Raw genomic sequence first — 26,332 nt, 5'->3', positions numbered from 1 at the left:
TAAAGCTTTTTACAGCCAGAAAATAATTCTAATCTTAAGATTTGGAAGATTTTATTTGTTGTCATGCACGCAGTTCCAAATGCATCTCATCCCGGCATATCAGAAATAAACTGAGGCAAAATGCATGTTAGATTATTTCACATAATATACAAGAGCAGATTGAAACACAAATTCATCTGCAGATGTCATTCTTTGGAACTTTGTACCATATGGTGTTACCCATGCTATTCTGAAATGCAAAACAATAACATTTTCAATTTGGATAAAGAGACTGTTATGGAGCAAAGAGGAGCAATGTACACTATTGGTCAAAGTTTTAGAACACCTCAGTTTCTCTTGAGATTCATACAGTTGAAATGCAATGAATGACCTAAAATGGTGAAGGGGTAAGTAGTAATATGCCAGAGGTTTAAATTCAAAGTTTAGGTTAGCAAATACTGAAAAAAAGGAAATAACAGAATGTTATAAATGGGCTTTTTTCAGGGAACAATAAAAATGTTACAACCTACAGATGTACTGCAGCAATTAAAGTAAATTATGCTTTGTAAGCTGAAGCAAACAATTTGTACAGTTGTCCCAACTTCTGTTGATTCCTTAGAAACCAACTGTCTGTCTTTAAGCTGAGTTGGAACAGACTGTGTTACTATATCTTCCAAAGTACTACTTAGACAATATTCCAGTGATAATGGCAAGAAAGTGAAAATTAACAAATGAAATGATACATGCATTATTGCCCTTAGAAGTGTAGGCCTTTCATTTAGAGAAACTGCACAAAATAAATATGTGTCAGTGAGTATGGTGTTCAACACAATTGAAAGGAAATTGGAAAAAATTCTTATAGGAAGAGATCTGACAAACCCAAAGTCATTTTACATAAAAATGTCTTAATGTAAATGCCATGGGTTACTATGCCCACCCAATCTATGAATTTAAGCCTAAAGCATGGTTCTAGTCATTCTAGAGACATACAATCAGGTTCATAAATTTTTGGAAAGTGACACAGTTTTTATATTTCTAGCTCTGTACACCATCACAATGAATGAAATAAAGCAATAATTATGTGACTTTCAGCTTTAATTTAAGGGGTTTACCAAAAATACTTGTAAGATGTCACTGTGAACTATCAATTTGATGTCCAAAGAGCAGTTTATGTAAGTAAAAACAGTCTATCATTAGGCTGAGAAAACTAAGCAAGCTGTTTGGAGAGATAGCAGAAACATGAGGAGTGGTCAAATTAACCATTTGGTATATTCTTAAAAAGAAGGAATACACTGGTGAACTCAGCAATGCCAGAAGGTCAAGAAAAACCTGTTCTGAATGACTGCAGGGTTCTGTGCTTGGTGAAGAACCCCTTCACAACATTTAGCCAAACCAAGAACACTCTCCAGGAGGTAGACCTGTCATTGCCAAAGTCTACAATCATGACAAGACTCCACAAAACTAAAGACAGAGAGTTTACAAAAAGATGCATACAACTGGTAAGCCCAAGCATTGGAAGAACAGATTAGTCTTTGCAAGAAAACATTCTTTTAAAAAGCCTGTCCTGGAACAATTTTTTTTGGACAAAGGAAACTATGATCAATACATACCAGAATGTTGGAAAGAGAATAGTATGGAGAACAGAATCTGATCTGATGAATACCACGTCATCTGTAAAACATGGTGGAAGTAGTTTTATGGCATCATCATGCATGGCTATGAATGGAAGTCAGTCACTAATGTTTATTGATGGCATGATGCCTATCAGAAGCAGCAGTATGTATTCTGAAGTGTACAGGGCTATACTATCTGCTCAGAGTCGGCCAAATGCTGGAAAACTGATAGAACAATACTTCACAACAAACATGAACAATGAGCTAAAACATATTGCGAAAGTAAACCAAGTGCTTTTTAAGACAAAGAAGTAGAATATTCTTCAAAGCCAAGTTAATCAACTGACCCCAACCCAAATGGATATGAATTTCGCTTGCTGAAGACAAAACTGATGGCAAAACATCCAACAAACAAGCAGCACCTGAAGACAACTGCAGTAAAGGCCTAGCAAATTATCAATAGGGTAAACAACCAAGTACTTGGAGATAGGCAGACATCAAGAAGTCATTGACTGTAAAGGATTTTCAATCAAATATTGAAAAATACCATTATATTTATGATTATTAGTTTGTCCAAATACTTTTGAGCCCTCGGAAAAGACGGGGGTACACAGAAAAATTATTGTCATTCCTACTATTCATGGAACATTTTTGGAAAGCCCCTTAAGTTAAAGCTGAAAATCTACATTCAATCACATAATGATTTCTTTTCACTGCTATGCTGATGATACACAGGTTTATATTCCCATCTGCAACTCTGCAATAAATCAACTACATAACTGTCTTTCTGAACTAAGATCCTGGATGGCTAATAATTTTCTTGATCTGAATCAAAATAAAATGGAGGTGCTTATAGTGGGTGCATCAGCTAAAGCCCAAATTGGTCTTGGACTTCTCGGCTCCTTCTCTGTCCGCAATCTAGGTGTTATCTTTGACAGAAACCTCTCTTTTGAGAAACAAGCTAATTCTGTAGTCAAGAGTTGCTTTATCCAGTTTCACCTATTAGGTAAGATCAAGCCGTTTTTATTTTCTAGGGATCTTGAGAAAGCTACTCATGCTTTTATCTTTTCTCACCTTGATTACTGCAACTCGCTGTATTCTGGGATTAGCAAATCCCTGATACACAGGTTACAGTTGGTCCAGAATGCTGCCGCTCGCTTTCTGGTTGGGGCAAGAAAGTATGATTCTATTTCTCCAATATTAGCTTCTTTATACTGGCTGCCAGTCAGTTTTCGAATTGATTTTGTTGCTAGTTTTTAAATCTTTATATGGGCTTGCTCCTGCCTATTTATCCAAATTATGTGTTTTACACCAGCCATCCAGAGTGCTTAGATCTTCTGGTCAGTTGTCTCTTGTTGTCCCTCGTACCAAGTGTAAAACTAAAGGGGGACAGGGCTTTTGCAGCTGCTGCTCCTCGCCTGTGGAACTCTTTACCTCATTACATAAAGGAGTCGTCTACAACTAAACTGTTCAAAACAAGATTAAAGACTCATTTCTATTCACTTGCATTCCGTGACCTTCAGTAATACTGATGATTTCCTCATTGTGATTATGTAACATTACTTCTATTTATTATTTATTTTATGTTCATTTATTTTATTTCTATTTATGTTATTCAAATTAATTGTATCTTTTTCTTTAATTCTATTATTGTAAAGCACTTTGGCAACAGCATTCCCATGTTGTTTTAAATGTGCTATATAAATAAAGTTGACATTGACATTTATTTCAAATCTATTGTGGTGATGTACAAAGCCAAAATTATGTCACAGTCCAAATACTTAGGAATCTAACTGCACATTGACTGGGGTGAGCTTCATACTGTATGTAATGCATTTCAAGATCTTGTATATTGCATCAGGATTGAAGTGTTAACAGCACCCTGTTCACACATATTGCTAGAAATTAATACAGGTTGGGGGTTATATCTTTCTTTAATTGATTTTGGCTAAAATCCTACACTAATTCACATTCTAATTAAAAGGCAAACATGCCACAGTTCTTACAACGTAGTACAAGACATATAAAAAGGATGAATGCATTAATCAGATTTAGGGGATCTTAGTCTGATTGAACAAACTAGAAAATAAGTTTAAAAGTGATTAACTATTTGCCAAGAAACTAGGTAAATCTGCAGTACTGGAATGTTGTCTTCTTACAAGAAGAAAATCATTTCCAAAAATCTACATGTGACTAACAATGAAATAAATGCAGCAATATTAACTGGTACAAGACTGATATTTTTCATCCATTCCTTCTCCTCTAATTTAATATTTGTCGCTCTCATGCTACACTAATTACTCTATGGATATTGAGTTATAGTAAAAAGCCATTATTCTAGGAGTTTAATGAAAAAAGTGATTTTATACCTGACATACTTAGAAAAAAGTTTAGAATCTTAATACTATAAAAGATTCTGATACTCCCCACATAGCAGGCCACAACTCGTACAAAGATCTTAAGAAAAACTTAATCTACAATGTGTGTTTGCTACTCTGAAAATTCCAGATCAGAACCAACATAAACTGACAACTACATGCAAGATCTATACATACAAGGACAAAAAAAAAAAAAAAAGTTTGACCTAATTTGGGGGGATGCATTGGCAGTCAGAGTGGGTAGAAGTTTTCAAGGACATAAATTATGCCTAAACAATACTGGGCAAAGTGCATGAGGCCTGAACTTAGGGAGCTGGCCCTACACAACGAAACCTCGCTGGTCCAAGAGGTACACCAAAAAAGCGCAAGTCTAGCTTAAATTTAAACTAACAGAGAAGCATAGTGAGGTCATATCAGAATAGACACCACTCAGCTTACTAAAATGAATAGCCACCAGGCATAATAGATGCAAGATTGTATTGGTAATATTTTGGGACACTCATTTTACTGTTTCTGTTTTGGGCACATTAGGAATCTTACATAATCTATAATGCCTGCATAAAAAGTTTAAACCTTCTCTCTTACTTGTTTTGGTTTGTATCAGACTATTAGCTGTAAATATGAGGGCTACAGTGGAGATTTGGGACACTGTTCAGGACTACGTAATAAAATAAATAAAAATAAAATAAAAATAGGGTCACCCTTGAATGCTTCCTTAATAAAACATATATCCAAGACACATCTTAAAGTAGGAATGTCACAATACTACAATTTCTGAATTCAATACCAATGCCAGTGAAATTGTATAATACTCGATATCTATTTTGATACCATGGCACAAACAGAAATTTCATTTAATGATTTTTAATTAAAGGTACTGTCATCATTCAAGTGAACAATGTGACTTCTTTTTCTGTAACAGAATATAAGATATACTGTATAAATACAAACTGTATAAATGCCAACAGTCACAACAGCTTTAAAATACTGCTACATTTATCAAGTATTTACCCAGCTATCACTTAGGTAAACTAGTATTGGCATTCATAACTATAAAAAAAAAATGTAGGGCATGAATTTTAGACACAGGGATTCTCTCCAAAAATACTACCTAAAATCAATACAAAAAAATTTATATTGAAACATTATTATATATGTTGTGTTGAATCAGTGAATTCAAGATAGTTAAAGATAGTTTCATTTAAACAAACTTTTCAAAGCTGTTTTTCTAACAACATGCTTTTAAAATCTGGCTGTTCAGGGAATTACTCTAAGGTAAGACTAATATTTGCATCATTAGCTAGTTAAAAACTTAAAGAGAAATATTTAACAGATGAGTCAAAATGAATTCAAATTTTGAATTTAATATACTCTTGGTGCTTTAAAATGTTCAAATTTGTTTTTTTTTTTATATTTGTCTAAACTTTAAAGCTTAATGTGTGACATCAATCTTTTCAGTTTTACATTAGTCTATTATTTCAGAACTTGTGTAAAACAACCTTTGTTGAGCGGTCTTCCAAGTTTCTAATATAAGTGATCAGATGTTGCTATTGGTTGGGCAATGTACAAATCCAATTAGAAAATTAACTGAACTGTCTGTACCGGCTGTCAGTTCATCTAAACCATTTGAATATATGACTTACAGTATGTGCTTTTACTATGTTTGTCACATTTTAGGGTGTATACTCATGAAATGGAGCAGCTCTTTTTAACGCCTGTCAAGACAAGAAAAATAGCCACTTAAAGTTACCGGGACCATGCCAGAAACTTTATAAAAAGAGATTAATTTCATCTCATCCTACAATTTTGTGGCACTACAAGTTAAATAATTACTGTATAGCTCACATTGGATTGGTCACATCATTGCATTTTAAAGTACAGTGTTTTTATATCTAGCGTTTTATAGATTGCCTTCACTTTCTGCTTTTTATACTACTGCTTATAGCATCCCCTGTTGTCCAACTTGTGGTCGTTTAACCTTTGAACTTTAAGGTTTGCATGTTAATGATAAAACAAGTTGTTTTTTTAGATGAAGTTCAACACAAAATGACAAATTCTAGAAAATTTCAAAATGCTAAATTTCACTGCCTACAATTTGTGTGAAAGACTTGAAGGTGAGCAGACTGAATGAGCCTATGTGTCCATAACTCAGCAAGTGAATTCATGCTTTAAAAAGATTTTACTGTACTTTTCAGTCATACATTGGAGGATCTGCAGCACAAGAAATTTGGGCTGCTGTGTAGGATGCCAAAATATGAACAACTGTAGTTGTCAAATTCTGGATTTTCACATTTATTCTATTTAGCTGTTACTTCCACAGTTTGGACTATCTTAACTGGAATATTAAGTGTGAAAGAGAAAATAAGTACGTCTAACAGATACCAATGTTTGTTGACGGCACTGATCACAATTTAATAAGTTAGTAGTTACTACTTGTTATTAACTTATTGAACAAAATAGCTAATAGCTAAGCTAAACTATTGCAGAGAAAAGCACACAAGTTAAATGGAAATGAGCAATGCAGTACCTCAGTGATCCACTGAACAGACAGGCCACAAAAAGACCTGGTAATCCAGGTAAGTCCTGCAGAACATCCATCACAAAGTACAAAACCATCTAAAAGATAAATAAAAAATTAATTGGCAGCACTGCAAGAAACAAAAATACAAGTTTATGCAAACATAAAAAACAAACCTTGTCCACTTTCAAAGGAAGAGACCATTAAAAGCCCAGTTCACCAGTTTGTTATTCATCAATTGATTCAATTTAGAAAATTAACTGACATTTAAAAGCATTAAAATTTGCACTCTGTCCTACAAAGAGTAGGACTGCTGCTGTACAGGCTTTTAAATGTTCGAAGCACCACGCGAGATGCAGATCACGGAGCACAGCAGTAGCAAGCCAGCAGCTGATCGAGCAAAGAGGAAGTTTATTAAAAAAAAAAAAAAAACAAAAAAACCTGTATTTGTTTCCCATTGTATCACCGTTTAACAGGGGGTTTCGGAGGAGCAACCGCATCTCCCTGGGGTGCGTTCAGATCCCATCTTCACAACGCGTAGTGCAGGCCGGGGGAGTTGGCTTGGGAAGCAAGCAGGGGGCGAACCCCCTAGTGTAAATATTTATATACACACACACACAATATATATTTTTTATGTCAGAGAAATGGTGAAAACTATCTTTTTTAATTAAACTTTTTTTCAGATAAAAAAATGCAAACAATGTGAGAACTTGTAATTGTGAGAAGCATTTTATTTCCTTTTAAGATACTAGGGGGCTTTGCCCCCTACTTGCTTTGCTTGCCTGCCTCCCAACCAACACCCCGCGTTGTGAAGGGGTGGGCTGAATGCACGCTAAGGAGATGCGGAAGGATCAGCTGCTGCTACCGAGCTGCGTATCAATCAATTAAAAGCCTGTACAGCAGCTGTTCTTTAAGACAGCTGCTGCTTGTGCCTTGCTGCTTGATCTGCATGTTGTGCCACGGGTCGATCATTTAAAAGCCTGTACAGAAGTTGCTGCTGCCGTGCTGTGTGAACTGCATGTCGCACTGCATGATGATCATTTAAAAGCCTGTACAGCAGCTGTCCTTTTGTCTCACTTTCTTGTCTCGTAGGATGTTAAAATGTCTCAGAGAAATTGTAAGTAGGGCGTGACGTGCAAGTAGTCTCGTGTATCTTCAAAGTGGCTTTCCGAGATGATCACGTCTCGATCAAAAATTTTTTTATATAATAGATATGTACTGTATAATGGGTAAACATTTTGTATACATTTTCAAAGTTAAAGTATGTATTGTAAGGAAATTAAGCCTACATACAGTTATATGAAAATTTTTTGGGAACCCCTCTCAGCCTGCATAATAATTTACAATCAACACAAAAAAAGATAACAGTGGCATGTCTTTCATTTACTAGGATCATCTGAGTACTTTAGTTTTTAGATTTTTAGTGAAGCATTATTTAGTTGTAAGAAATTAAATCAAATGTGAAAAAGTTGGGTACCCTTGTAATTTTGCTGGTTTGAATGCATGTAAATGATTACTTGCAATACCAAATTGGTTGGATTAGCTCGTTAAGCTTTGAACTTCTTAGACAGGTGTGTCCAATCATGAGAAAGTATTTAAGGTACTCAATTGCAAGTTGTGCTTCCCTTTGACTCTCCTCTGAAGAGTGACAGCATGGGATCCTCAAAGCAACTTTCAAAAGATCTGAAAACAAAGATTGTTCAGTATCATGGTTTAGGGAAAGGCTGCAAAAAGCAGCATGGGATCCTCAAAGCAACTTTCAAAAGATCTGAAAACAAAGATTGTTCAGTATCATGGTTTAGGGGAAGGCTGCAAAAAGCTATCTCAGAGGTTTAAACTGTCAATTTCAACTGTAAGGAATATAATCATGAAATGGAAGGCCACAGGCACAGTTGCTGTTAAACCCAGGTCTGGAAGGCCAAGAAAAATACAGGAGCGGCATATTCACAGGATTGTGAGAATGATACAGACAGACAACCCACAGATCACCTCCAAAAACCTGCAAGAACATCTTGCTGCAGATGGTGTATCTGTACATCGTTCTACAATTCAGCGCAATTTGCACAAAGAATATCTGTATGGCAGAGTGATGAGAAAGAAGGCCTTTCTGCATTCATGCCACAAGCAGAGTCTCCTATTGTATACAAATGCTCATTTAGACAAGTCAGATTCATTTTGGAACAAAGTGCTTTGGATTGATGAGACAAAAATTGAGTTATTTGGTCATAACAAAAAGTGCTTTGCGTAGCAGAAGAAGCACACTGCATTCCAAGAAAAACACTTGCTACCTACTATCAAATTTGGTGGAGGTTCCATCATGCTGTGGGGCTGTGTGGCTAGTTCAGGGACTGGGGCCCTTGTTAAAGTCAAGGGTCGGATGAATTCAACCCAATATCAACAAATTCTTCAGGATAATGTTCAAGCATCAGTCACAAATCAGAAGTTATGCAGGGGTTGGATATTCCAACAAGACAATGACCCAAAACACAATTCGAAATCTACAAAGGCATTCATGCAGAGGGAGAAGTACAATGTTCTGGATTGGCCATCACAGTCCCCTGACTTGAATATCATCAAAAATCTATGGGATGATTTGAAGCAGGCTGTCCATGCTCGGCAGCCATCAAATTTAACTGAACTGGAGAGATTTTGTATGGAAGAATGGTCAAATATACCTCTATCCAGAATCCAGACACTCATCAAAGGCTATAGGAGGCATCTAGAGGCTGTTATATTTGCAAAAGGAGGCTCAACTAAGTATTGATGTAATATCTCTGTTAGGGTGTCCACATTTATGCACCTGTCTAATTTTGTTTTGATACATATTGTATATTTTCTGTTAATCCAATAAACTTAATGTCACTGCTGAAATACTACTGTTTCCATAAGGCATGGCATATATTAAAAGGAAGTTGCTACTTTGAAAGCTCAGCCAATGATAAACAAAAATCCAAAGAATTAAGAGGGGTTCCCAAACGTTTTCATATGACTGTAATTTGATTTTGTTAAAAAAAATAGCAGTTAACACCTGTAGTCTATAATTTAATAATAAAAATACCAACATTAATACTTTAAAAAAACATTTCACATTAAGATCCTATGTCCTACATTAAAGGGACAAAGTAAAAAAAAATCTGAATTGGACAATCAAGTAAAATGTAATCAGTGATCAGTATCGGCCTTCAAAAACCTGATCGGAGCATCCCTACTGTAGGTAGTCAAATTTTTCTAAGACACTATCTGACCATGAATATATTAAGTGCTTTCAACAAACACCAGATGCTAACCTGATCAGGCATTTTGACATATCCACTAGCCAGAGGGCTATTCTCTCTATATTGTGCATACATCACAAGACCCATTACACATCCCAATGCTAGAACAATCTGTTGACACGGAAAAACTAAATAGCATGACCTGCAAAAATAGAAATGGATAGTTTAATACACATATAACATAAAAACAGTTGAAATAGAAACAAGTTAAAACTGCTATTCCTGTATTCTTCAGATTTCTCAGATTTAAGCAAAACATTTAATAAAACATACAATAGAATACAGTTCTAAAACTGCATATATCAAAGGCTGTGTACTTTCATGTAAACAGGAAAAGACTGTTCAGCCAGCACCTTCGCCATTCACAAGTTCTTATCCTTGATAAGGAGTATCACTTGCTTTAAAATGCTACATGCTAATGTGTACTATCTTTGCAAACATTGTAGATTATGCATGACTATAGTCACAAACACACACAAGAGACATTCTAATATTGGGTGTATGATAACAAGGGAAAAAAAAAAAAAACAAAGAGAGGTGGTGTAAGTCCAGAACAAAAGAAGAATAGATGTGTGCTGCCTACAGGAAACGAGGTGTGAAGATAAAGGTGTAAGAATGCATAAGGAGAATAGTAATAGGTACAAGATTATCTGGTAGGAAAAACGTGATAGGAATGCTGAGATTGGTATAATGATGTCTGAAAAACAGGCCGACAAAGAGATAGAAGTAAAGAGGGTGAGGAGATTGTTGATAAATGACTGATTAATAAAGTGTCAACAAATGACACAGGTTCACAGAAACAAAGAGAAAGATGACTTCTGGGACAGGCTGATGGAAGTGATATTTGGAATGTCATAGGAGAAAGTGATTTTAATGGGTGGAAACTTGAATAGGCATGTTAGAGGTGGTACTGATGGTTATGAGGGAATTCAGTGGCTTTAGCTCAAGCACCATGAATGTAAATGGATGAGTGCAACACCAGGTTTATGTAGGAAAACATGTTGATGGCACATGGATCTGATGGTGTAAGGAGCACAAGATTGTTTTTTGGTGAGGAAAGTTGAATGGGAGATGGTGAAAATTTTGTAGGTTATCCCTAGAGAATGTTGTGCAGCACTTGGATGTAGAAGATCTCTTAGCAAAGGCGTGAAGAAAATTAAGAGAATGAATGTATTGATGTTGAAGATCTGGACGCAGCACATGGAAAATTATGAGAAATACATTTGCTGATAAACTGGTAGAAAATAGGAAGTGAGAAGTGATAAAGAATATTTTGCTGAAAACTGAATAATTCTGTATTTGAACAAAGGGACCAGTGAGACATAAAGAAATGTGGTGGAATACTGGCAGTTGAGGATAACAGGGGATACTACTAGCAGTAGAAAAAATGCAGACAGTGAAGGCAATCTATAAAACACTAGATATAAAACACTATACAAAGTAAAATATGCTAGAACTGAAGTTGTGATGGTACAAGAGCTATTAGTGTGAAAATGAGCTGCAGAATGAGAAAAAAAGGAAATATGTCCAGGAACCTAAAGTGGAAGGAAAAACAAACAAATAGAAAGTACTAGATATAAATTGATTGAAAAATGTTGAAAAGAACATTGTGGTTAAAGTTAATGGAATTAAGGATACCTGGAAGAAGGCATGGAGAAATGGCAGAAAGAGGAGAACAAAAGAGATAATGACCTTTGTTGTGAGAAAATGGATGGACCAAGTTGTAGGTTTCTGAAAAAAGATGAAGACAGGTAAAGCAGTAAACACAACTGTAGTGGTGTTCTAAATGTTTAAGGTAGCAGAGAGACATCAATGGGTGTCCAACCTGTACAAAATAGTTGAGGGTGAAAAAAGTAGTGTTCTCATTCAAGGACACAAAGGAAAAAGAGTGATTCATTGCAAAGCTGGTTATATTAAGAAATCAAAATTTTTGAACTTGTAATAAAGCTGTTTGTGACAGTGCTAAGAGAAATGAATAAGGGATGAAAGGAAGTTAGCACACAGATTACTAAGAGAACAGTTTCACTTCATTCCTTGAAGGGGAACAACAGAACAGATGTTTGGTATCAGACAAATGTAAGGAACTGGATGACCAAAGAAAGGAAGTTGCATTCTGCATTAAATGATCAGGATAAGGTATGTAACAGGATGCCACAAAAGGTGGTGAGGTGGGCATTGAGAAAGTTAGATGTTGATGAATGGTTAGTGTCTGCTGTGATGTCAGTGACAAAGAAACCGTGAACGGTATATAGGGAATCTGATTGAATAGAGAAAGCTTTGAGATGAAGATAAGGCTCCACCATGTATCCATTCTGAGCCCATTTCTTTTAATGTCATCAATAAAGGTGGCGAAAGGAGTAATGCATCCACGACTGAAATTGGATTTGGATGACCTAGCATTAATGGAAAAACTGAAGCATAATTGCACAAGAATATACTGAAATGGACTGTCATTTTGGAAGTGAAAAGCATCAAAAGGTAAATGCAGAAAAGACCAAGGAGCAAAACGAAATGAAGATGCATGTGCTCATGTATGTACATCATATGTATTGGGAGGATATCAATACAATGCATGGGATGTAACAAGGGGATGCATACAAGATGTAGTAATGTAAAGAGAGGATATCGGCAAAAGAGTTGAGGGAGCTCCTCCACTTAGATATAAAGTTAAGTGGAGACAGTGTTGTTCAGGCACAACAGTGATAGCAAGGGTTAGAAGTTTGTGGAAGAAATTCAGGAAACTGTGCCCCAATTTTGACTTCTAAAGAGAAGGGAAGAAAGCTGTGTGAAAAGTATACTCTATGACAATGAGACATGGCCAATAAATGTAGAGGTCATGATTCGAATCTGTGATGTGTCATAGAATGAGAAGATGATAAATGCTGAGAAAAAGACTGTTGGGAGGAAACAGGTGTTGTAATAAGGATAAAAAAATGATGGTTTAGGCATTTACAGTGAAATGTAAAAACAACTGGGTGAAAAAATGTAGCATCTTTGTGCTGGAGGTAATGAGACCAAGATGGATGCTGAAGAAAATTTGAAATTGTGCCAAATGATAAGAAATGAATGGGAGTAAATACAAAGGACACCCAAGACTTAGGAAAGTAGAGGGAAAGGATTAGAAAGCGCAACCAGTTATCTTGAGTAAACCAGGAAAATGGCTGTTACAACAGTGATGAGAGTAATTCCATGCTTTTAAGCTTTTAGAATCATGAAAAAATTATCTGAAATAATGAATTGTTTATTGATAGAGAGATAGGCTCTGGCTCCCACAATCTTTAACTGTGGAAAGCAGATACAGATTTTATTATTCAGTACAACGCACCAATATTTATTTGACTATTAACACATTCACTTTTCACATTTATTTTAAAAAATTCAAATACAAGTTACATGAGCATTAATATGATAAAATACTCTTTATATACTATTAAGTCTTTAGTGTTGGGGGAAAAAAAACAAATACTGTACCGTCACTACTATAAACATTGGAACAGTGAAGTCAAAGTTACTATTTTAGCGAAGCACTCCAGTAGTTTGGACTTGAGATGAAAACTGACACATAAGGCAAAATAACAGAATGACCACTTATTCCCAAGCTTTACAATAATGCTACAGTGTGTTTTAGTCCCAGACTTCAAGTAATTTTATGTAATAGAATAAACTAATAACAATACCAAAGTTTAGATATACAACTTTACTTGTGACTTTATAGGTATTAGGAGATGAAATACTGTACATGTGTCATGAAACTGGGCCAATTTAAATTTTTCCACTTTTTCCTTCTGCCAAAAAAAGTTCCTATACTGTATACAGTACTTCTGAAATCATTATGTTGCTACAATGATTAGCTATCTTATCAAAAAGGTGAGTGATCCAGGACTGGACACAATCATATTTATCAAAGCCATAACATACCTTCATTATATTTTAGAGATTAAATTAAAATGTTTTGGATGATCTGATGCTCCTTTCTTCGGACTTTAAATTTGTCGTAGTAGAGGTTTATTTTTGTCTTGTCTGTTGCTTTCCTCTAGACATTTACTGGCTCATCTACTTACTTTTTAAGAAATTCTAATCCATCTTTTCTATTTTCTGTAATAATGACAATTGTGGTCTCAATAATTCTGCAGTTAATAATGTTCTATAAACAGTAGATTGTAGCTAGATTAGATTAATACTTTAACTCTTATATGTTGCAATTTAAAAGTTACTTCAGCATCAGTCATTTGAGCTTTTTCATAGCTCTGACTTTCTTTTAGCTGAAGATTTCCTTAGTCAATCCAGTCATGGCCACTTATCACGTAACCAAAAGGATTCTAGTCAACATATTATAGATTGTTTATTTCTCTCTGTCCATTGTGATTGTGATTTTTATTTTTTTTCTTTTATGGCGATCTCTTTAGTTTTCATGTCTATTTTTGATTACCAACTCCAAAAAGCAAACGCCAAAGAAAACAGCAAAGCTAAAACAAACTATATATTGTACATTCATTATAAATGTAAAAAAGTGGTATAAAAAATAAATAAAATAAAAGTAGCTAATCAACAGGAGACAACGGGAAATGGACTGCCCTAATGCTTATGTTCCCTGCCAAGTTTACCCTCATATCCATTCTTTCTTCTTAAATCCAAATTGCCCAAGTATATACTAAAATTACAAATTTTGCCTTTACTGTTCCAGTACTCATGGAAAACAGAGTTGCTACATGACCAAATTGGTTTCCTTTTCCCATTACATATGCTTACTTGATAGCTTCCTTCTCAGTTTTAGAACTCAGGTATCTCTGCACTTGTGCTTGGTTTACTCCATACAGTGCTAACATCATAAAAATTCCTCCAAATGCCAAGGTCCAGAAGGTGTGCCGCTCAAAAGGATCTGGGTTAAAACTGATTTAAAAAAGAATAAATACCAATTATCAAAGCAAAAGGTCAGAAAACAGTGACAATTACTTTGTGAATAAATTTTTCTAACTTTAATTGTAAATACTGCACAAGAAATAAAATTTTTTTAGCCAAGTGTTATGTATACTGTTACTGTGACACATGTGCAACTTAAATTAGCACAATCCACATATCTGTGCTTTTTAATAATTAAATGCAAAAGAGGTAATGCTTGCTTCATTTTTTGTTTAATGAGAAGTTAAAGTAAATTCTAACTCTAAATAATGTACTGTTCAAATTTAAGGCCAATACTGCTTAAACCTAAACTCTGTAGAAGTAGCACTTATGATATTACAATATTGTAGTGTGAAAGATTAGAAAAATGAGAAATCTGTAAAGAGTAAGTACGTATTGTTTATAGAGTATTATTGCTGTTTTAGAGGCAGCTGTAAATGGCTGTCTGATAAATCTACAGGGTGTACAGTCCTTTGCACTATTGGAATATTTCAGGTATTATTTGAATAAGTACAGGCAGTCCCTGGGTTACGTACGAGATAGGGACATTGAATTTATATGCAAGTCAGAACAGGTACATACAGTAAATTTAATAAATGCTATTGTTGACCGACTGCAATCAAGTGCTCTGCCAATGAATGATGGAGTTTCGCCTCTCTCTGACCTTTTTATTATTTCTACTTTATTTTCAATGGTGATGTTTTTGCTCTTCTTTACTGTATCACCAGCACTTGCATCAGATTTGTGTTTCAGAGACATTGTTGAAGGGTGAAGACAAAAGATTAAGATTAGCTCTTCTGCACAGCACTGTATACACTATCAGAGCAGGAAGGCACCAGTCGTCAACACGTCTGATGTACTGACAAGAGACAACTTCCTGCTATGTATGTAACAGTACAAGCAGGCTTGCTATTGAGAATGAATGGGGGCATCGACGGGCAGTTCACCACCAGCCCACCTCACAGTCACCTCCACTACAGTATGCTGCCTGCAGCCTCCGCCCACCGAGAACGAACACGGTGCGGCCAAAGGCGGGTAGTGAATCGCCTCCGTTCAGCCACAACCGGGTCACCGCTTGCAGCATTACCAGCCGCCCACCGAGTACAAACGGGGCAGCCGTGTGTGTGGTGGGCGGGCAGTGAAACCGCTTGCCGCCTAGAGCCGCCCGAAGGACACTACACTGCACGGACAGCGAAATCGCCCCCCTCCAGCCACTGCTTGCAGCGTCCCCAAGCCGAACATGACAAAGCGGCAGTTACTGAGGCGCATGCATCATAGCTGCGGCCCTGTTCGTATGTCGTAGGTCGGATGTCCGTAACCTGGGGACTACCTGTATACTGATTGTTTGAATTATTATACATATTCTATTCTACTGCCTCATTTGAAGTACTTAGAAAAAAAAAAAGTCAATATTTTATACTTACTCTATACCAGAGATGCGGCCGCCTTCTTGTGCTATTCTCCACACTTCTCCCATTCCACCCACTCGCCATGCTCCCACAACAATAACTGTTAGCTGTCCAGCAAACATGACTACAGTTTGGAAAACATCGGTCCAGATCACTGCTTTTAGTCCTCCCTGAATTACACAATTGGGGGAAAAAATATATATATTAACATATATATACTTGGACAGGAAGTCTGTGATACGGTTTGCATATTTGTAGCTGAAAATCCATAAAAGCAGCAACTGAATCTTTTATTCCCAAGCTTTTGATTCCTACTAGGAATCATCATTGGAGGAACTTGCACACATTTAAATGGGACTCAGGGCAAGTAAAATTCAAGGCTAATACTAAAATTGGTACAGAACTGGCTGAAATGTTGTTATTCAATTAAAATGCCATTAACAGACATTTGAACATGAACCCAGCATATGCTGGCTTAAAAAGAAGAACATGCAAATAATAAATAAGACTTTATGATCAACCCCCTTTTAAACCCCCGAATCCAAATACCTTCCACTCTCTTATTTGCTATATACTGCCTTGGGTTCCTGTAGGTCTAATCATTTTCCTCTGATGAACATTCCTGGTAGGAGTCAAAAGCTTAGGAATAAAAAACTATTTTAAGATACAGTGGTGCTTGAAAGTTTGTGAACCCTTTAGAATATTCTATATTTCTGCATAAATATTACCTAAAACTTCATCAGATTTTAACTCAAGTCCTAAAAATTATACTTGGTAATTTATTTATTGAGGAAAATGATCGAATATTACATATTTGTGAGTGGCAAAAGTATGTGAACCTCTAGGATTAGCAGTTAGTTTGAGGGTGAAATTAGAGTGATGTGTTTTCAATCAATGGGATGACAATCAGGTGTGAGTGGGCACACTGTGTTATTTGAAGAACAGGGATCTATCAAAGTCTGCTCTTCACAACACATGTTTGTGAAAGTGTTTCATGGCATGAACAAAGTAGATTTCTGAGGACCTCAGAAAAAGAGTTGTTGATGTTCATCAGGCTGGAAAAGGTTACAAAACCATCTCTAAAGAGTTTGGACTGCACCGATCCACAGTCAGACAGATGTACAAATGGAGGAAATTCAAGACCACTGTTACAATCCCCAGGAGTGGTCGACCAACAAAGATCACTCCAAGAGCAAGGCGTGTAATAGTGGGCGAGGTCACAAAGGAACCCAGGGTAACTTCTAAGCAACTGAAGGCCTCTCTCAAATTGGCTAATGTTCATGTTCATAAGTCCACCATCAGGAGAACACTGAACAACAATAGTGTGCATGGCAGGGTAGCAAGGAGAAAGCCACTGCTCTCCAAAAAAAACATTGCTGCTCGTCTGCAGTTTGCTAAAGATCACGTGGACAAACCAAAAGGCTATTGGAAGAATGTTTTGTGGACGGATAACCCCAAAATAGAACTTTTTGGTTTAAATGAAAAGCATTATGTTTAGAGAAAGGAAAACACTGCACTCCAGCATAAGAACCTTATCTCATCTGTGAAACATGGTGGTGGTAGTATCATAGTTTGGGCCGGTTTTACTGCATCTGGGCCAGGACGGCTTGCCTTCATTGATGGAACAATGAATTCTGAATTATATCAGTGAATTCTAAAGGAAAATGTCAGGACATCTGTCCATGAACTGAATCTCAAAAGAAGTTGGGTCATGCAGCAAGACAATGACCCTAAGCACACAAGTCGGTCTACCAAAGAATGGTTAAAGAAGAATAAAGTTAATGTTTTGGAATGGCCAAGTCAAAGTCCTGACCTTAATCCAATTGAAATGTTGTGGAAGGACCTGAAGTGAGCAGTCAATGTGAGGAAGCCCAACAACATCCCAGAGTTGAAGCTGTTCTGTGCGGAAGAATGGGCTAAAATTCCTCTAAGCCAGTGTGCAGGAATGATCAAAAATTACCAGAAACGTTTAGTTGCAGTTATTGCTGCAAAGGTGGGTCACACTAGATACTGAAAGCAAAGGTTCACCTACTTTTGCCACTCACAAATATATAATAGTCGATCATTTTCCTTAATAAATAAATGGCCAAGTATAATATTTTTGTCTCATTTGTTTAACTGGTTTCACTTTATCTACTTTTAGGACTTGAGTGAAAATATGATGATGTTTTATGTCATATTTATGCAGAAATACTGAAAATTCTAAAGGGTTCACAAACTTTCAAGCACCACTGTATGTGCGGATTTCCAGCTACACATCTCTATATATACAGTCATATGAAAAAGTTTGGGTACCCCTCTCAGATTGCATAATCATTTACTCCACTTTCAACCAAAAAGATAACAGTGGTATGTCTTTCATTTTCTAGGAACATCTGAGTATTGGGATGTTTTCTGAAAAAAGATTTTTAGTGAAGCATTATTTAGTTGTATGAAATTAAATCAAATGTGGAAAAACTGGCTGTGGAAAAAAATTGGGTTACATTCTGACTTGAATGCATATAACTGCTCAATACTGATTACTTGCAACACCAAATTGGTTCGATTAGCTCCTTCAGCCATGAACTTCATCATACACAGGTGTGTCCAATCATGAGAAAAGGTATTTAAGATACTCAATTGCATGTTGTGCTTCCCTTTGACTCTCCTCTGAAGAGTGACAGCATGGGATCCTCAAAGCAACCCTCAAAAGATCTGAAAACAAAGATTGTTCAGTATAATGGTTTAGGGGAAGGCTACAAAAAGCTATCTCAGAGGTTTAAACTGTCAGTTTCAACTGTAAGGAATGTAATCAGGAAATGGAAGGCCACAGGCACAGTTGCTGTTAAACCCAGGTCTGGAAGGCCAAGAAAAATACAGGAGCGGCGTATGCACAGGATTGTGAGAATGGTTACAGACAACCCACAGATAACCTCCAAAAACCTGCAAGAACATCTTGCTGCAGATGGTGTATCTGTACATCATTCTATAATTTAGTGCAATTTGCACAAAGAATATCTGCATGCAAGGGTGATGGGTAGTGCTGGGCGGTATACCGGATCATACCAAAAAACGTTTTTTATTTTTGTTATGATATGGATTTTTCTTATGCCGCAACACCGGTTTAAATAGCCTAAACAACGTTCGTAACATGGTGCAGTGGGAAACTGTTTAAGGGGGGACCTTTTTCACTGCTGCACCGGAGTACATGCGTTAGTGGAGGTATTGAACAGTGAAAATTGACAGAGAACATTCTGAAACTGAAGCTGTAGCAGACAATAAAGTTGAACATGATGACACAGAAGAACTTTTGCCAAAAAAAGGAGCCGTGCCTGAGATCTGGAGATACTTTGGTTTTAAAAGGTAGGATGTGGACCATTATTTTGAAATGTGTGAATACTGTTTCTATACTACTGGATAATACTAAGTTGTACTTGTTTTATTTTTTTTTCAATACTGTGTAATGTACCTAGGTACTGTGAAATAGTGTGACAACATGTTGAATTTATTCTTGATATTTCCACTTTAATCTCGCTGTTTATGTCGAGATTAAAGTCGACATGTTGACTTTATTCTTGTAATTTGTCATTAAAGCACCTTAAAATGAACATTTAATTTACTAGATTTTCTCAAACCCCGTTATAAGTTGTGCACCACATTAAATGCTTTGTGTTAAGTGTTCCCCGAGCCATGTTAAACTGGTATGTGCTTCTTCAACTGACTTCCTCTTGGACTAAGAGGAGGCTTAGGCAGCAATCACCACACAGACTACATTAATTTCATGATATTCCTGCTCCCTGAACATTCAGAATGCTAAGATAATACTTGATATCATTTTCATGATGAAATACATTAAAGCATGTATTAATCAAGTGGGGGCACGGTGGCGTGGAGGGTGCACTGCTGCGTCCCGGGTGTTTCCTGCCTTGAATTTGCATGTTTTTCTGGTGGGTTTACTCGGCGTGCTTAAGTTTTTTTTCTAAGTCATGTAGGATGTGGGGTTTTGTTATGCTATATTAACCCTGCTAGTGTATGTATTTTTCATATTCACCCTGCGATGTGCTGTGTTGATGTGTCCGACCACCAGATCACAAATCCAATATTTACACAATATTTAAGTTAAACCTGTGCGATACTCTTTCATACATCCAGTTTTTTGGAGCCTTGTCACACCTGCCATAAAGTTCTCTACACTAAACATACACCTGGGGACCCCTTACTGAGAGAAGGCAGCACTACCGTGCATGTTTAATACCTGCTTTAATGCATTTCATCATGAAAATGATATCAAGTATATATCTTAGCATTCTAAATTTTCAGGGAGCAAGAATATCATGAAGTGAATGTATTCTGTGCAGCGATTGCTGCCTGTGCAACCTCTTAGTGCAAGAGGAAGTCAGTTTAAGAAGCGCGTAGCGATTAACAAAAGGGTCAGGGAACACTTAACACAAAGCATTTAATGTCCTACATTAACTTATGAAGGGGTTTGAGAAAATCTAGTAAATTAAACATTGATTTCAGGATGAAGTTTAGTTTACAACATTCTACTTTAATGACAAAATAAACTATAAGAATAAAGTGGAAATGTCAACTTTAATCTCAACATTAGCATCGAGATTAAAGTGGAAATGTCGAGAATAAAGTTGACATGTCGACTTTACTCTCGACATATAGTTTTTTTTTTTCTTTACCGTGGCCCTAATACACTTCCGTATATATATATATATATATATATATATATATATATATATATATATATATATATATATATATATAAAATATATATATATATATATATATATATATATATATATATATATATATATATATATAAAAACAAAATGGAATGTCTGTCTGTATGTCTGTCCGCTTGTCACGATAGAACTACTTAACGGATTTAGATTGGGGTTTTTTTCTAGAATTTGCTTGAACATTCCTGTTGATTTTGCAACCTCTCTCACTGTGCTAAGTATCGTAGTTCACTTATTTGCACAAATCTGAGAGAGAAGCAGCAGGTCGAGGGGAGCGGGACGGGGCCCTCCTCACTCACGTGCCAGCCACAGAGTGTATCTTACATCTGCTTAGCTAGCACAAGAGAACTACTTAATGGATTTAGATCAGGCTTTTTTCTAAAATTTGCTTGAACATGCTTTTGCAACTTCTCTCATCACACTAAGAATAAGAGTTCTCTAGCAGGAATGATATATTTGCGCTAATCTGAGACAGAAGCTACGGGCCAAGGGGAGGGGGAAGCATGATGTCAGGAGTAGAGAGCCGAGCAGTGGCCTCCTCGCTGTCCTGTTTCACATCTACGCAGGCAAAGCCGCATGGGACTGCTAGTATTATAGAAACAGGTATAACAAAGTTAGTTTACATAGCAAGTTAACTTATAAATTAGTTAACATTGAACAAGGGATTATTTTAAATAACTAGCACAGGTAATAAACACTGAATGACTGTGCTCATTGCCAACAGCACTCAAAGTCATTACATAAAAATTTATTTTTCTGTACTGATATTTACTTCATTGAGTATATAATGCATTTACTCATTTAGAGTTTGCTCTACATTAATGCATACATTCAGGCATGATGCAACATAGATAATGCACACCAAGCAGTAGTAAGCCAATACATTGAAAGTACACAGTATCTGATTGATATGGAGGTACCGGACATACAGTTACCAGCCCAAAAAAAGCTAAGTATAAAGGTAAAGATTTTTCTTTCTTTTTCATCTTATGATGTGTGTAGTAATACATTATTTTACATTCAAAGTGGAGTGCATATAATTTGCTGCACTTGAACATGTATATATCAGAATATTCACAATTAATGACAAAAATAGCCTTCACAAGGACTAGCAACACTTACTGCTAAAGGGTAGTGATTTAGGTGTTACCAAAATGCTTATTAGTAAATATCACAAATCCAGAAAATTTATTTTCATCTAAATTCCTGCTTCATTCAGTAGAAGAAATTACCAATTTGTAATTTCTGAATTGATACAAAAAAACACAAACTGAGAAGAAACATTTTGTTTAATTAATGTAGGAGGACCATTAAAAGAAGAAATTGGTTGGAATGAAAACATGCAGTGTTGAAGGGTCCTCCGGGGCTGACCTTGAGAACCACTGGTATAGATGATAAATGGGCACTTGATTTTCAACCAGAACCAGAACATTTGCTTTTTCACCTTAATGCATCATACAAATACATCTGGGAAATGTTGGGTACTTGAGCTAGTTTCAAATAACAAAAGGTAAAGTACAGCATCCGGTTAATGGAAATATCCCAAAAGTTGATAGAAATCTAAGTTTTGTACCTAACACTTTTTTCAAAATTTGGTTGACCTATATGAAAGCATACTCAAGTTATCGTCTTTACATACATACACACATGCATAGATAGACACAGACATAATTATAAAAATGGTATTTTTGGACTCAGTGAGGTCTAAAACGCCGAGATTGATCAAAATCTCAAAATGGAATTTTTGGAGGATTCCCAGACTTTCTCTATACATCGCATATGATAAAGTCACTCCACAAATACCGCTTAGTACTTTTTGGCCTTAATTCTATCTTGGTCTCATCAGACCAGAGAATCTTATTTCTCACCATCTCAGAGTCCTTCAGGTGTCTTTTAGCAAACTCCATGCAGGCTGTCATGTGTCTTGCCTCTCCTCAGTGTGTGGAGACAACCAGGCACTGCTCATCACTTGTCCAATACAGTCCCCACAGTGAAGCATGGCGGTGGCAGCATCATGCTATAGGGGTGTTTTTCAGCTGCAGGGACAGGACGACTGGTTGCAATCGAGGGAAAGATGAATGCGGCCAAGTACAAGGATATACTGGACAAAAACCTTCTCCAGAGTGCTAAGGACCTCAGACTGGGCCGAAGGTTTACCTTCCAACAAAACAATGACCCTAAGCACACAGCTAAAATAACGAGGGAGTGCCTTCACAACAACTCTGTGACTGTTCTTGAATGGCCCAGCCAGAGCCCTGACTTAAGCATCTCTGGAGAGACCTAAAAATGGCTGTCCACCAACGTTTACCATCCAACCTGACAGAACTGGAGAGGATCTGCAAGGAGGAATGGCAGAGGATCCCCAAATCCAGGTGTGAAAAACTTGTTGCATCTTTCCCAAGAAGACTCATGGCTGTATTAGCTCAAAAGGGTGCTTCTACTAAATACTGAGCAAAGGGTCTGAATACTTAGGACCATGTGATATTTCAGTTATTCTTTTTTAATAAATCTGCAACAATTTCAAAAATTATTTTTTTGTCTGTCAATATTGGGTGCTGTGTGTACATTAATGAGGAAAAAAATAAATTTAAATGATTTTAGCAAATGGCTGCAATATAACAAAGAGTGAAAAATTGAAGGGGATCTGAATACTTTCCCTACCCACTGTACGTGCATATAGTTAGTGTTCAGACTGCTTCACTTTTTTCATTGTTCTGTTGCAGCCTTATGCTAAAATCATTTAAATTCAACTTCCACAACCCCACCCCAAGCAATACTCTATACACCAGAACTGCAAAATTAAAACGGGGTTTAAAATTTTCTGCAAATTTATTAAACATAAAAAACTTAAATATTACGTGAACATACACTTAGGACTTAGATGAATCATCTTTGGCAGCAAATACATCCTGATGCATTGTCTGTACTGACCCCTACTCTCTCTTCTTTTTCTTTTTTTCGGTTTCTTTGTGGTGGTGGCATGCGCCACCTCCACCTACTCAAAGCTTCATGATGCTCCAACAATGATGGATGGATTAAAAGGCAGAAGTCTACGTGACCATTATCATCATCAAGTCCTTCCATGAGAACCCTAAATCCAAAGAGGACTATTTCATTTATGTTAGGCAGAATGCCCAGAGGGGACTGGGCGGTCTCATGGTCTGGAATCCCTACAGATTTTATTTTTTTCTCCAACCGTCTGGAGTTTTTTTTTGTTTTTTCTGTTCCCCCTGGCTATTGGAACTTACTCTTATTCTATGTTAATTAATGTTGACTTATTTTGTTATCTTATTGTGTCTTTTATTTTTCTATTCTTTATTATGTAAAGCACTTTGAGCTACTGTTTGTATGAAAATGAGCTATAAAAAAAAAAAAAATGTTGCTGGTGGTGGGTATGACGCGACAAGCTTCTTACACCTGGATTTGGGGATTTTTTTTTTTTGATTTGATATACTTTTAATCCCAAATCGTCTTTTCATATGACCTTTAGGAGTCAGAGTGCTGGGTCAGCCATTATACATCTCCCTGGAGCAGTTTTCAGGTTAAGGGTCTTGCTTAAGGCCCCATTAGAATAGAATCCCTTCTTGAAGTAATGGGATGTGAACCGGCAACCTTCAAGATACCATTGCAGATCCTTAGCCACAAAACCACCATCCTGCTTTGAGACACATTCTTCTCTGCTGATCCTCACAAGCTTGGCCAGCTTACATGAAGAACAATAGTGTACAGTTATTGTCAGGTCTCTCCAGAGATGTTCGATTGGGTTCAAGTCAGTTTCTGGCTGGGCCACTAAAGGATATTCACAGAATTGTCTTTATTTCATGTTATCTTTGTGCTTTGTTTTTATCCTGTTTCCACCCAGTGGGTAGGTCTGCATTAAGAGTATCTCTGTACTTTGCTCCATTCACCTTTCCCTTAAACCCTACTAGTATCCAAATCCATGGCGCAGAAAAACTCCACAGTATGAACCATGCTTCACTGCTGGATTGGCATTGAACAACTGGTAAGTGGAGTGTAGCTTCTTCCAGACAAACAGCTTAGAATCGAGTTCAGTCTTGGGTTCATCAGTCCAAAGAATCTTGTTGTTGAGTGTCCTTTAGCTGCCTTATTGCAAATGGGCTGTCATGTGTGTTTTACTGAGGAGAGGATTTTTGTCTGGTTACTCTGCCAAAGAACCTTGATCAGTGGAGTGTTCCAATGACAGTTAACCTTTTGGAAATTTCTTCCATCTTCATGCAGGCTGTGGCCATTCTGAACTTTTTCATTTAAGAATTATGGAGGCCATTGTGCTTTTGGGAAGCTTCAATGCTATAATTTTTTTTTAGCATTCCTTGGATCTGTGCCTTTATAACAGTCTTGTTTCAATTCTTTCAACCTCATGGCATGGTTTTTGCTCTAACAAGCATTTTCACTCTAAAACACACTGTCAATTGTACAGCCTTATACAGACAGTTGTGCGCCTTTCCTAATCACATATAATCAAATGAATCTACCATAAGCAGACTCTAAATAAAGTGTAGAAACATCTCAAAAATGATCAAATGAATGAGAATGGGAAGCAAACAAGACAAACATCAAGTGCCAAAGCAAAAGGGTCTGAATACTTGTATTAAAGTATTTTATTTATTTTTTAATAATTTTGCAAAGAGTTCTAAAATTCTTTAACTTTGATGGTGTGAATGAAAGAGGAAGTGCGGTTGTGAGACACACAAGGAGGAGAAAGGTTTAGGAGGCACACTCGAAGTGCTGCCTTGTAAGGTGGGAAGTAAAGTGGCCAAAAGGTGAGTAAGTCGCTTCAAAATGACAGAATATGAGCAGACTTTACGGGATCATGCTTAAGAGAGGGAGTGTCAGTCAAGAAAGACTCATACACACAAGTATATCTAGGAAGGGTGCTAAATGTATACATAGGAAAACAGAAAACAAGATGTTATATTTGAAGCAAATAATTAATTAAAATGGTAATGTGGCAAACAACTCCATCATTGTGCAAAAAAATAACAAATATAACAGGTACATACAATAGAAGTTAAAAACTATATGTATATAGAGAGGTGAAGGTATATATAAGAAAAGGCAATATGGAGTTAAAATAAAACCAAGCAGGTGACATAACAATAAGACATTGACGTCACTCCCTTCACCCCCGCAGGCCACAAGATCTCGCCAAAACACTGAATCTGTCTTCTCCAGTTAACATGCAACTTAAACTAGCCTGGCTCAGTGTAGAATTTTAATAATTAGGCTTGTAAGTATATGCTTTAATATCTGTAAAACTGCTGTAATTCCCGGGAAACCGGGAACGGCCAAGCTTGCATATATAGCGTGTAAAAATCGATCAAGAAATAATAGAGTTATAGTTGAAAATAATTAAGTGGCACGGTTTTTTGGCCCACGGTGTAGTGTGTTGCTGATTAATTAAATCAGAGAACAACAGACCAGCAGCAGTCAGTCTCCTGACTTCTACTAAGACTGAGCACAGTGGACTGGGAGGAGTCTGCACTCTGCAGCTCACGAATGCCGGGACGGGG

At 36.6% G+C, this 26,332-nt stretch overlaps 1 protein-coding gene across 2 annotated transcripts in view; it reads right to left on the bottom strand.

Annotated features, from left to right (window-relative positions):
• slc5a6a (solute carrier family 5 member 6a) overlaps positions 1-26,332 on the bottom strand; it is a 94,882-nt gene that overhangs the window by 35,846 nt on the left and 32,704 nt on the right. For both annotated transcript variants that reach the window (XM_039748440.1, XM_039748441.1), the window contains exons 6-9: positions 16,087-16,241; positions 14,513-14,653; positions 9,776-9,905; positions 6,498-6,586 (exon numbers count right to left, since the gene is read on the bottom strand). In XM_039748440.1, coding sequence (XP_039604374.1) covers positions 6,498-6,586; positions 9,776-9,905; positions 14,513-14,653; positions 16,087-16,241 — 515 coding nt within the window. The remainder of the gene's footprint in view (positions 1-6,497; positions 6,587-9,775; positions 9,906-14,512; positions 14,654-16,086; positions 16,242-26,332) is intronic.

This window comes from Polypterus senegalus, chromosome 3 (genome assembly GCF_016835505.1).
Source record: "Polypterus senegalus isolate Bchr_013 chromosome 3, ASM1683550v1, whole genome shotgun sequence".
NCBI lineage: Eukaryota > Metazoa > Chordata > Cladistia > Polypteriformes > Polypteridae > Polypterus > Polypterus senegalus.
This window is presented reverse-complemented; position numbering and strand designations above follow the sequence as displayed.